Source organism: Eptesicus fuscus, chromosome 3 (genome assembly GCF_027574615.1).
Source record: "Eptesicus fuscus isolate TK198812 chromosome 3, DD_ASM_mEF_20220401, whole genome shotgun sequence".
NCBI lineage: Eukaryota > Metazoa > Chordata > Mammalia > Chiroptera > Vespertilionidae > Eptesicus > Eptesicus fuscus.
In genome coordinates this window covers 80119098-80132201 of record NC_072475.1, presented here as the reverse complement: position 1 = coordinate 80132201, position 13104 = coordinate 80119098, and the positions used below count along the sequence as shown (strand labels likewise).

At 40.2% G+C, this 13104-nt stretch overlaps 2 protein-coding genes across 2 annotated transcripts in view; one reads left to right on the top strand and one right to left on the bottom strand.

The window, feature by feature from the left end:
- LOC114226681 (filamin A-interacting protein 1-like) overlaps positions 1–2308 on the top strand; it is a 123863-nt gene extending 121555 nt beyond the window's left edge. The window contains exon 4 of the mRNA XM_028134804.2: positions 2112–2308. Within this exon, the coding sequence (XP_027990605.2) occupies positions 2112–2256 (145 nt within the window). The 3' untranslated portion in view covers positions 2257–2308. The remainder of the gene's footprint in view (positions 1–2111) is intronic.
- CMSS1 (cms1 ribosomal small subunit homolog) overlaps positions 1–12113 on the bottom strand; it is a 398213-nt gene extending 386100 nt beyond the window's left edge. Inside the window, exon 1 of the mRNA XM_028134803.2 lies at positions 11790–12113. Coding sequence (XP_027990604.1) covers positions 11790–11853 — 64 coding nt within the window. The 5' untranslated portion in view covers positions 11854–12113. The remainder of the gene's footprint in view (positions 1–11789) is intronic.
- Between the last annotated feature and the right edge of the window lie 991 nt (positions 12114–13104).

The window sequence follows — 13104 nt, the reverse complement described above, 5'->3', positions numbered from 1 at the left end:
GTCCTCAAACTATGGCCCACGGGCCACATGCGGGTGTTTTTGCCGTTTTGTTTTTTTACTTCAAAATAAGATACGTGCAGTGTGCATAGGAATTTGTTCATAGTTTTTTTTTAAACTATAGTCCGGCCCTCAAACGGTCTGAGGGACAATGAACTGGCCCCCTGTTTAAAAAGTTTGAGGACCCCTGGCTTAGGCAGTCGGACATCTTTAGTGCTGCCATGGAGGCAGGAGAGGCTCCCACCACTGCCACTGCGCTCGCCAGCCATGAACCCAGCTTCTGGCTGAGTGGTGCTCCCCCCTCCCTGGGAGTGCACTGACCACCAAGGGGCAGCTCCTGCATTGAGCGTCTGACCCCTGGTGGTCAGTACACATCATAGCGACCAGTCGTTCTGCCGTTCGGTCTATTTGCATATTAGCCTTTTAATATATAGGATTCATATTTTAACCAAGTCTGTGTAGTGTTTATTTGAAAATCTAACTATGGTTGCTATAAAAGTTAGGTGGCATTTTAAATAGTGAATGTTTACATAAAGAGATAAAGGGACTTCACTGTACTTTATCAGTATAATAAATGTGAAAACAAAAAACATAAGAAGGGCTCCCATAAGAACAGTATAAAAATCTATGATGAAAACTATAATGCATTTTTAAAAGATTTACATTTTTAAGCTCATAGGAAGGAAAGGATGATGCAAGCAAAGAGGGAGAAATAATAGTAACTATCAATACTGGATTATAATGGGAGAAATACAGTTACCTTTTCCTATCTCTTCAACAATGTGTTCTCATATAAGAGTATTTTTCCTTAATACATGAAATAACTATATTTCTAAGTGAATATGAACTTAGTCAAGATTTTACTCTTCACTTTCCACAACCCACTCTCCCAGTCCAGATCATTTAACTGTGAGTCCTCTCACCCCTCATACACTAACAGGGAACAAATATTAATACAATTCTATCTCTACACTGTGTCTTCCCCCAACCCATATCCTTATTAATCTCCCCCAGGACCTCCTCCCACCTCATTTACACACTATCTATATAATCAGTACAATTTTCCTATGTGGCCCCGTGTACATTCCCATTCTACATCCCAAATATAACCTAATTAGAGGCCCGGTGCATGAAATTTGTGCATGGGGTTGGGGGCGGGGTCCCCTCAGCCCAGCCTGCACCCTCTTGCAATTTGGGACCCCCTCGGGGGATGTCTGACTGCCGGTTTAGGGATCGGGCCTAAACCAGCAGTCGGACATCCCTCTCGCAATCCGGGACCGCTGGCTCCTAACCACTCACCTGCCTGCCTGCCTGCCGGCCTGCCTGACTGCCCCTAACCACTCTGCCTGCCTGCCTGATCACCCCTAACCACTCACCTGCCTGCCTGATCACCCCTAACCACTCTGCCTGCCTGCCTCATCGCCCCTAACCACCTCTGCCGTGGCACCCACTGCCGTGGCTTCATCCAGAAGGATGTCTGGAATGATGTCCGAAAGGTCGTTTGGCTGTCCAGTCTAATTAGCATATATGCTTTTATTATTATACATGTAAAGTCACTTCATTTCTCAACTGTGTTCAATTTCCTATCTCAGGGACACTGCCAAGTGTATTCCTTCATTCTACTGTTAAAAGTATTTCCTTACTCTGGAATGCCCTCCCATTCCTGCTATTAAAAACCCAAAAGTCTTCAGAGGCCCAAGTTAAGTCACGCTACTTCCTTCTTGAGGCTTTCTTAGACCTCCTCAATTAAATTAAACGTTCTCTGGCAATCTCATGACCCTTTGAGAATAATATGGAATACTACTCCTGTTTATCTCCCACCATAGTACTGTGATTGCCAAAATGCAAGAAAAATAACCTATTTAGTACTAGGTAGGCTGTTGAGAGCCTTGCGTGTAGCACATGCTCAACACATATTGACTTGCTTTATTGAAGTTTCTTTTTTTTTTTTCTAAACCTGGCAATTTTTAATCTGATGTCCCCCCACCCCCCCGCCCGAGAACCCAGTGCTTTCAAAGAAGCCAAATCCTCCAAGCTGACTCCATGTCCTAAAAATGTCTGCTTCTCCACCAACTGTACCATTAACTACCTTTTGTTCTTCTGTTTAATTCAAGATCAAGGAGGTATGCAAGCAGAGAATCCCAACACGGATCCCTAAACCAAAATCTACAGGCATCACTAAGCTTCCCCCTAAACCTCCCCCAGGGCCAATGGATAAGCCCATTAACCACACTGGCTATGGGAAGCTCCACATCATAAGGACTGTCACCTCCAACACTTTCCTGCACATGGGAGGGAAAAGGTAAGTCATGCCAATGCACTGCCTGGATACATTAACCTACAGAAAGACCTGGAAAGCTGAAATTACCACTATGGAAGGCCAAAGAGGACAAGCCATCTCTCCAGGAAATGAAGCAGCAGCAAACTGACAGGTGGTTTATTCACAGGTTTCTGGACCTGGTAAATGAATGTCACACTGAAAGAGTAGCACAACTACAATTATTTTCACCTATATTTGTGTAAATGCATATATGCACAATCACAAGCCCAGACATACCCCCCAAATCCTCATCCTACCTGCAATCCAACCCAAAATTGGGACTATTTATCACTATCCTGGAATAGGACTGAATTCACTAGGACAATTCAAAAGTTTTCTGGTGAACCCAGAATCCTTCATTCCACAAAACTTGATTGATTCATATTTTGCTAAGAAGATGTGCTGGTGAGAATTCCTAATCTGCTTTAAGAAAGTAATATTACTTACATCAATTAAAATCATATTTAAGGTCTAAAACGGATTTCTTTATGAGCAGGAGAAAATTAAAAAGTGGAAATTCTTACCATTTTTACAGGAGAAAACAAACAACAAAAATGAGTAATAGCTAAACACATCTATTGTGTGGCCTACCTGATAATTGCTGGTACAGTATGCACACTTGACTGCTGGTACTTAATCTTCTGTCCCATATTTCTAGTAGGTTGTTCCTTCTGTATATACCAGGCCATGGACTCATATTGTAAGGCAATCACCGGCTTGTAAGACAAATCATTTTAGACTGGTATTGCTGCTTTCTATAAGCAATCAGGACATTGGAGAATCAAAGTTCACTGATATTGAGTTATTTTAGGGAGATATGAATCATTGTCCTAGGTGATAAAAACATAATTTATTATTTCATAGGACATTCTTTAATCAATATCTCTTCCCTGAATCAATGCTATAGAAAAATCAGTTGATGCAACAAAAACTTGGCATCAGGAGACTCAAATTCCAAACCCGGTTTTTCACTCATTTGACACTGAGCTCATTCATTAGTTGAGGTGTTGAGTTTCTCATACATAAAACAGGACAGCTGAACAATTCTTCAGGTCTCTTCCAGTTGTGATAATCCATGAGTATGTCTAACTACAAAATGTTGGATTCAACCAGTCATCTATAAGACAGAACTCAGTCTCCTGACAGGAAGCTAAAGTAATTATTTTCATCACACTGAACACTCTTACTGAATCAAGAAAAAGATGTGTCTGTAACTCAGTGTGGACAGAGTAATACAATGATGTTTTAAGACAAGGCATTTTGGACATGAGAGACAGTTATATTTCATAAAGTTTCAGCCAGAAAAAAAAAAAAAAAGAAGCGCATGACCCAATGTTTTCTGTGATCCTGCATGGAGAACTGGAGGCATGATGAAAGAAATCCTCATGGCTAAGGACACTGTTTCAGACAGCTGTCCTGAGATGGAACCAATGGAGCAGGAGCAAAGAAACTGTCATTCTCCACACTCATCATTAAGTCAAGCCTGCTTCAATGCATGGATGCCACCAAGCCCACTCCTATTTCCAGGAGGAGGAGAAGGGCTGGAAGCATGGGCAGGACCAGACTATGCATGTCAGAAAGAGGGATGATGTGCAGCAGCCCCAGAAGGCAAGTGGCAAAGGGAGAAGGTGGGGAGGCCAGGTGAATGAAAAGTCTGAAGTAGAAAAGTCTAAAGTAAAGGAAAGCAGTAAGAGAATAGTGGAAAGAGTGGACTACAAACAAAGGTGATGAAGCTGTGACACCAAAAATAGTACAAGAGACAATTCAGAGAGAAGTGCAAAGACAATTCAGAGGAAAGTAACTGGTGGGTAGTGCTGTGTAGCACTGTGTCTGACATAATCAGGTAATGTTAAGTGATCAGAGGAAGAGTGAATTAAAGAAAGAAGGGCTATTCAGTCAAGCCATAAGTGAAAAAATGTGCTAAGATATGGCAATGGTGTATGATAGAGTCAGGAAGAGAAGTTATGCTGGGTAACATTCAACACTGATAATTATACTAATGGAAAGAAAAAACACTGGACCTCCTATAATGGAAACCAAATAGACTGAAAAGAAGCATAGGAAAAAAAAGTACCAACAACAGTCCCAGCAAATCAGAATACTCTGGGAACGTTTTACCTTGAAGAGGAGTGCAAATTATGTTTTATGTTGGAGATTCCAAAATTGTTTTCTCCTATGTTGGGAGACTCCCTAAATACAGTTTCATGGCAAGCTGGCCTAAGTTCAAGAGCAAGAAAGAAAAGAGGGACAAGGTATTGTATAAAGTACTAAAAACAAGGTAGGAAAATAGCTATACTTCTCTGGCAATCAGCAGAAATCTGCTTTAAATGGTAATACAGTTCTAATCCTATTAAAAGTCTTTAAACTAACCAAGTCTATTTTAACAAAAGGATTACCAACCAAAATCATACTTATGTTAAGTAATATGTAATACAATGAAAATGCATAAATATCTAAGAACTGGGAATATTATTTGGAGTTCAATAAAATGGTGTTGGACCTATAACAAAACTAAAATAAAAAGAATCCTGTCTCCTGAGCATAGTCCTGTCCCATTTTCTGCTGAAATGCAGCCCCTCTGAAGAACAATGAAAATAAAAGAAGCTGTCGTAATAATTCTACAGTGACTTTATGTAGGAAGAAGATAAAAATCCAAATGAATGAAAATAAATCCAATATGTAACATACATTTTAATAATCTGATACTTTTATCCTGGAATCTTTTCTTAGCCCTTCACTTATTTAGCTTCAGTGATTTCTAATCTTGTAACTGTTTGAAATAAAGTATAGGCACACAAGTGTGTTTTTTACAAACTGAAGGCAAGATCTTCCCACAGCAAAAAGATTACGACTTCACATTTTTGCAATACTTGGCTTTACTGCGGTGGTCTGGAATTGAAACTGCAATATCTCCAAGGTGTGCCTGAATCTGATTTTAGGAATGTGACTGCTCTAATATATGACTGATAACTAAGGACTGAGTAATGGAGTAATGAATGTAAAACATAACTCTTCCTGGGTTATGTTTCAGTTTTCCTTTTTCTGGGGACGTGTGACATACAACTTGGAGTCTGACTCTAATCTGGGGCACAAATTCCGCCCACTGTCTGTTCCTCATAAGAAGAAAATTTTGTGAGATGTGAAAATTACATGAAATTCAAATTTTGGTGTCTGTTGATAAAGTTCTATTGGGATACAGCCACACATGTTTGTTAACATATTTACTGTCTGCGATTGTATTTTTGCTAGAATGGCAGTCAGGTAGCTGTAGCAGTAACTGCCTGGCTAGAAAAGCCTAAAATATATACTATCTGTTCTTTTATAAAAGAAGTTTGCCGAACTCTGCTCTAGTGTGAACTAGTCTAACAAAGAACTCAGGAACAAGAGCTTAAGAAAAACTTAATCAACTAGTAAATACTAATAATTCAATTAGCAATCCTATGAAAGCTGATGAAAATGGAGAAATGATATTTCAAGCTGTTTGTGATATATAGTAAAATGTTTAATTCTATGAATGCACTAAAATGTTCAACAAAAGAACATCAGATAAGAGCACGTCAAAGAATGTGTGCCACAAAATAATGTGTTACTTATTGTTGAATGGAAGTATTTCTAGTATTTCCAAATTCCTGGTATTTTTCAAAAAAATTCATAGACACTTAGCAAAATTACAGCAGAACTACTAATGTACTTATGATTTGGAGACAGATGTGTAAACTGTACCTTTACGTATTCATAATTGTTGTCAAGAATTTGTTTTAATCACTTTCAAGGATCATGGAAATTGTATTATGTTACCGAATTCAAGAGGTTTGCCACTTTGGGGTGCTCTCAATTCAAAAATGAGATGTGGTTGTCTGAAGGCAGTTTTATTTACTTCCAGCAAGTCAAGAGTCAGGGTATTCATATCCAAAGCTCTACCTCCCTAAAGGGAGGCTTAACCATTTGCTTATATACACTACTAGAGGCCCGATGCATGAAATTCGTGCAAGAGTAGGCCTTCGCAGCTGCGGTGGCTGCCTCAATCCCTCCCTCACAGCTGCGGCTGCAGCCCCGGCTTTGTCCGGAAGGTCATCTGGAAGGATGTCTGGATGGCGGTTCAGTCGATTTGCATATTATGCTTTTATTATTGTAGATTTTGTCAATTTCACATGCTGATTTCTTCTTTGCAGTTGGCTTATCAAGTTGGGTTCTTGTCAAGCTTATCCTATTTACAGCTGGTCTGCAAACACTGTGCTACATTTTAACGTTTAGCAAGAAGAACATTTAGTAAGAACAGCCCAGACCTTGAGACCCTTGTCCTACTTAATATATAAAACTAGCTCATGAAGGTTATCTGTGGGTCCATATGTTATAGTCAAGTTCAGAACAATGTAGCACTCCCTCTCTCTCCATTCTCCTTCATCTCGCCTTTTAAAAGTTATCCTGCCCCTTTTTGCCCCTGAACTTATGTCTTAAAGAAATATTATTTGAATTTTGATTGAACTGCATCAATGTGCAAATACCATAATGTAAGCAGATTATGCTTTCCCCCCTCTAATTCCATTACAAGTGTCTAAAATAGGGCCAAGTGTGAGAGCTCAATAAATGATTTTGAAAATAACATGCCCTGAAAGTTGATCCTCTGTTGTATGTTATCAAAATCTACTGTAAATATTCCAAGTCTGGGTTTTACATGTAGAGTCACTGCTCTACAACATTTACTATGCATGGCTGCCTATAGGCCTAACTTTCATGTGAAAAAGGAAAAAAAAAAAAAAAAAGCCACAAAAAAACCCCTGGGTTATTCAGGTTTAAAGGAAAGATCCAAAGTGTTCCCCTACTTTGTCATTTTGAAAAGGAATTCAGCATAGATAAAGCAACATGATTTGAAGGAGATACTATAAAACATATTAAATATTACCAAAAAAATTTACAATGCCCATTTCAGCAATCACAAACAAAATGTACAATCACATTGATTCTAAATGACAAAAGCTGTCACCTGTAGCAATTACTGGCTCATTTACAAAGCAAAAGTCTGTTGTCCCCTTTCAAAACATAATTTATAAAACTAAATCCAAATATGAATAAATCAGGATATTCCTTGGCCTTTCTTTGTGAAATTGGGTAGCTGGTTATTTAATTTACTGAGATAAGGAAGTCTGGAGAAGAGGCAGATTTGGGAATAATTCGGTAATTGGGTCTCTTTTGCATTTGACATTCCTATGAAATAAGTAAAGATTTTACGAAGACAGCCAGGTATCTGAGCCTTGAGCTCTAGGATCAAGTTTGAGTTCCTGGTAGAGATGGTAGAGTAGGTTGCAATGGTGCAACCTACTTATTTGTATCCAAGTAATCAATGTTCTTTAGAAGAGCAAACTTAAGGAGACTAGAGGTTAATAGACACAGTTTGATAACAATGATCCATATAAACAGAAGGGTTTATAAGATATGAACCTCTTTAAATTGATAAAGAATTGTTATTTTAGAGATGATCCTCCTACCACTGATAATTAGAATAATTATCTATGAGAAATTTAAGTGCACAGACTGGTTTCAGATTACCTGCCTATGAATACAGCTTCCTCACTTACTAAGTGAATAACACTGGGCAAATAATTTAACTATTTAGCACCTCAATTTCCTTATCTATAAAATGGGAAAAACAATAGTTAACTACTTCATGGGGTACTTATGAAGATTAAATGAGCAATCAAAACATTATTTGTCACATAGTAAGCACTCAACAAATCCAAGTTAGTATTATTATCTGCAGTCTTCCACACTATACACAGAAGTGTCCTCAGACTTCAGTTTTCTAGTTAGATGCTTGGTAAGAGATGACATCCAAGATTCAGAATTAACTAGGGAAATCATATGAAAAACCCACCTAAAAGAAGTGTAGGCTAAGAGTTTTGCAGATTGTTAAGACCATCCTCTTTAAAAGTAAGCTATATGTTTGCCAGTCATTCCTATATCAGTATCTACAGCCCTGACCCAACTGGAGCTCCAGACCCAGCTGACTACTAGATACTTGACTTGGCAATTTAATAGGCATGTTATTGGAATAAAAAGGGGAAACAATCAGTGTTCTCTTAAGTTAGTGAGCGATCAAGTGGCCATCTCTATCTCCAGGAACTCCCAACTCGGCTCCTTAAGTCATGAAATCCATGCAGTAAATGACATTCTCTGTTTTCAGCTTCACACTGAGTCAACTACATGAAATCTCAGGCAGATACGTCTGCTCACTTTACCATTAATGTTTTGCAGTCATGATTCTACTGCATGTATTGTTCACTTAAATCAGTTCAAACAATTTGTTAAGGAAGGCAGGGAATAAGAAAATAAGTGGGGGAAAAATTAGATGCTGTAAGATAATTCCTGGGTTCTGCTGCCTGAAGAAGACTGCACTACACATTCCTCAACAGAAGCAACTCTCAGCTGTCTTATCTTGGGCCATGACTTCAATCACCACCATTAATGTCACCAATAGAGAGATCACACATGCCAGGTGGACCAGGACAGTTCCAGCAAAACTCTAACAGCATGGCTTTCCACTCTCTAAGTGTCTGGATTGGATGAGAAATTATATGTCTATTTATGTATATAACTGCCAAGAGATCTGCAGCATCTTGCATTCATTCATTCATTCATCCATCCATCCATTCATTCATCTAATATCTACCAAACACCAAGTGCCAGGTTCCATATTGGGCTCCATTACAATGCAGGATTCTAATATAAAAATGACATATCTTGAAAAGCCACGAGATATATGAAGAAAGGGTCGTATTTAGATCAAGAGCTTCAGTAAGAGTCTCCGAATTACATACCACATCTAAGACATGAGAACAGCAAAAAACAGTATATTTGCTTAGACACATAATAAACAGATAACTGGATACATTTGACAGCTGTTATACACAGTGTAAAACCAGCAAATATTTGTTGAATAAATGACTAAAATGTCACCATTGGTGTGAACTGGGAACAGGTGATAAAGAAAGATGTTTATTTTTATAGACAAGTAGCACACAACAGGAATAAAAGCATCATTACAACTATCTTTCCTTTTTTCTGATTTAAGGTACTATTTCTCCTTTGAACTTCAAAACAAAACATAACTTACACATTTTAGGCTGATTTTTCCCTATTAATGTAGGAAGAATCAGGAAATCTGAATCGGTTCAACTGTGATTTCTTCCAGATTAGAAATACTATACAGATTAGTTAGGCAAATTACCAGTAAATTATCACTCAAGCTCACTTTACCTAAAAGCAGTTAACAAAGCAAAGACCTCTGACAAATTTAATGTTAGTAATTTTCAAAGCTCAGAAGGAATCTAAAAAGTAAGGTGATCCTGGCAACTCCAATGTATTATCTTGATGGGGATTCTGGCAACTTAGATGAAGGAGGCTGTAGCACTTTAAAGTTCTACTAGATTCAATGTTTAGAACTGTTGGTGGGTAAAACCCCTAAAAAGATAATCCCTAAGAACCCTCATTTTACAGATCATGATAATGAGGCCCCGAGAAGCCATGTAGTAATAGTGGGAAAATTGTGACTTAGAAAGTCAGGCACATTTGACTAACCTCTTCCCAGATCTTTTCCTTGCTGTGTATTTCTCAGAAAAATACTTTTCTGTTTTTCATTTATAAAAATGACACTTACCTTTTAAAGATATTATAAAGGGGGGAGGGTAGGGAAGGGTGGGGGTAAAGGGGGAGATCAACCAAAGGACTTGTGTGCAGGCATATGAGACTAACCGGCGGTTAAGGACAATAGGGGGGTGGGAGCATGTGTGGGGAGGGGGGTGGGATGGGAATGGGGGGACGAGGACAAATATGTGATACCTTAATCAATAAAGAAATTAAAAAAAAGATATAAAGATGAAATAAATTCTTATTTATGAAAACATCTAGCACATAACTGATGCTCAATACAAGTTGATTTCCCTCCTTCCAAAGGGTAACTAACTTTAGAGACACATTGCTGGTGAGCAGCAAGAGACAGGACTAGAATCAAGAATTAGGATTCCCTTCACCACTAGAAAAGATTTTAATTAGTTCTTAAATGGTCTCTATCCTTTTAAGAAATATAGCTTTTAACACCTGAGTTAAGGGGAGAGGGTAATTAAAGTAAATATGGGACACCACAGCCTACAAAGAAAGTTATTTGTGCCTTGGAACACAGAGATGCATTTGCTAGGAATAAAGATGCAAAGGAGTCAAGAAGTTTAATCGAGGACGTATTACATTGGCTACTTTTAAAAAATGACTTCTGCTCAAGATCATATATGTATCCCATTCATTTAGGGTCATTTCTATTGGTCATGTACTCTATCAATAGTAATATATTTAATGGAGACATTTTTATTAAAGAAATATTGTATTAAAACAAAAATGACATCTGCTCGGTTTGTACTGAAAGCTGCCCTTGTGGAAACATGCTTTAGTAGAATTTTGTTGTTTTTAACAGCCATTTCACAACTCATATTTCAACATTAACGTTTGTAGCAAATATGTATTAAGTGTCGATCAGGTGCAGGGCCCTGTGGACTATACGGACATATATCAGACTTTGGCCTTGTCCTAAAAAAATCTCAGAAGCTAGTAGACAGGCCGGCCAACTTTGAAGAAGGACAAAGAACATAATTAAGCCTTATGGGACTTGAAAAGTTCAATGCCAGATCTATGGTGAGAAGTTACCTCATGCTATCTATTCTAGGATAAAATGCCCACGGCACTGGCAGTGGGTACACATAGCATAGCAAACACCGTATGAATTGTGTGAACTTAATTCTAGTCTTGTTTCTGATTCCAACTAGTTATGTGCACTTGTCAAATTACATCTTTAGGTCTCACGCTCCTCAACTGTAAAATGAGTTCAAACGGAAGATCTCCAAGCCTCCTTTAGGCTCCAAATAGTCCCAAGTTACATCATTATGACGACGATAGCAAGAAAAACTCCAGTTTATATTTACCACACACTTACTATGTGCCAAGCACTGTGCTACAGTAAATCATTTATATTATCTTCCTTTAGCCTTCACAACAACCTTATGAAATTGGCATTGTTATTATCCTTTTTGTAGAGATGGGGGGTGGGGGGGGGAGCAGTGTTATGGGGCTGGAGTCGCGGTTTGAACGGAAGCAGTCCGCACCTACTCTAGGAGTTATTCTTAACCACCACAACCCAAACTGTGTCTTCTCGAAAACGGTCTTATCCACTAAGAAATAAGGAAAAGAAAAACAGGGCTTGGAAAAGGGCCCTTCCTGGCTGGCGGGCAGATCTGAGTTAATGTCACACTTATCGGTTCCACGTGTTGCCAAGTCTCAGCACCACCGCCCCGGCGATGCCCGCGCGCTCCCTCGGCCGTGCGCCCCGCAGCCGGACGGAACGGGTGACGGCCAGGGGCGGCCCGGGCGGGGGCGCGCGGAGGGGCTCGGGGCGGGGGAGGCCCCGCAGGAGCGCAGGCAGAGGGGGTACCTGGGCTGCTGGCGGCTCCTGCCGGCTGGTTCTCCCACCAGTCGTCTCCAAGATCGTCTGCCATCTCCACGCGGGACTCGCCGTGGGCGGACCACTAGGGAAAAGCTTTTACGGGGGCAGAGACTCGCTGTCTCTCAGCCAGGGGTCCGAAGCAGCAGCGCGCAGGACCTCGCCTCAGACCGCGTCGCCTCCGCCCCGCAGCGATGGCGTCAGAACCTCCGTCCCGCCTCCCCGGCAGCCGCGCCCAACTCGTCGCAGTTTCCACATCTGTGCTCCTGGGCAGGATCGGTTTGGAGACTCAAAATAAATCCCCATAAAAGCACAAAGGCAAGAAGATGCATAAGCAAAACAAAATGTTATATTTTTAATTAATTATTTTGAAGCTTTAGGTTTTATTTTTTGCTTAAAGTTATTGTCGAAAGTTTGAAACCGGATGCGAAGACAGTTTTGCTCTGCTCAGTTTCAAAGAACCGGAGCCGCGGGACCAGACCCTAGCACGTGGCTGTGTTTTCGTGTGTGTGTCAACGTCTGGGTGTCCTGTGCTTATACAGTTTGCCCTTATAAAAGGTGCACAAGAGCTCATGACCATAAATGTTGGGCCTTTGTTGTAGATGTGGGTACTGCTCTTTTCCTATGATGAGAGTAAAGAAAATGATTGGTCCGTAAGGGCTCGCCCACGGAAAGACCCTGCTTGTCCTAAGAGTTTAGAATCGACTCCCTCACCCCCCTTCCATTGTGCAACTCTTCCCCACCCCCACCCCCCTAGCCTCCGCGCCCTGGGCATATGCCCTTGACCCGAATAGAACCTGGGACCCTTCAGTCCACAGGCTGACGCTCTATCCACTGAACCAAACCAGTTACCCTAGGGCCCTACAGTGCTTCTTGTCGCACTTTCAACGTGAAGTGCCAGAGATGGGCAAGGAAAACCTGATGAGCGCCGAGTGCTGCAGCCAGCTGTAAGGTAAGTATAGACAATATTTTCAGGCTGGTCTTTTTACACAGCAGTAAAAATTTTAGGGGAAAAAAAAGTATTAAATACTCGCAACGTGGCCGGCACTATGCTTGGAATAGGGGTTTAAAGATGTGTAAGATATGATCGCGCCTTCCAGATGTCACCAACTAGAGTAGAGGAAATAGAACTTTTAAGGCTAAAGGCTAATGATACGATACATCCTGGTAAATAACAAAAACCAAGAATCTTAATCTGATCAGGATAGGATTAGTCATTATGTGAACAATTACCCAAACCCACCCAGCTAATAGGTGGTGTATAAATGCATTACAGTTAGACTTGATCAGCGTGCGCTAAGTACCC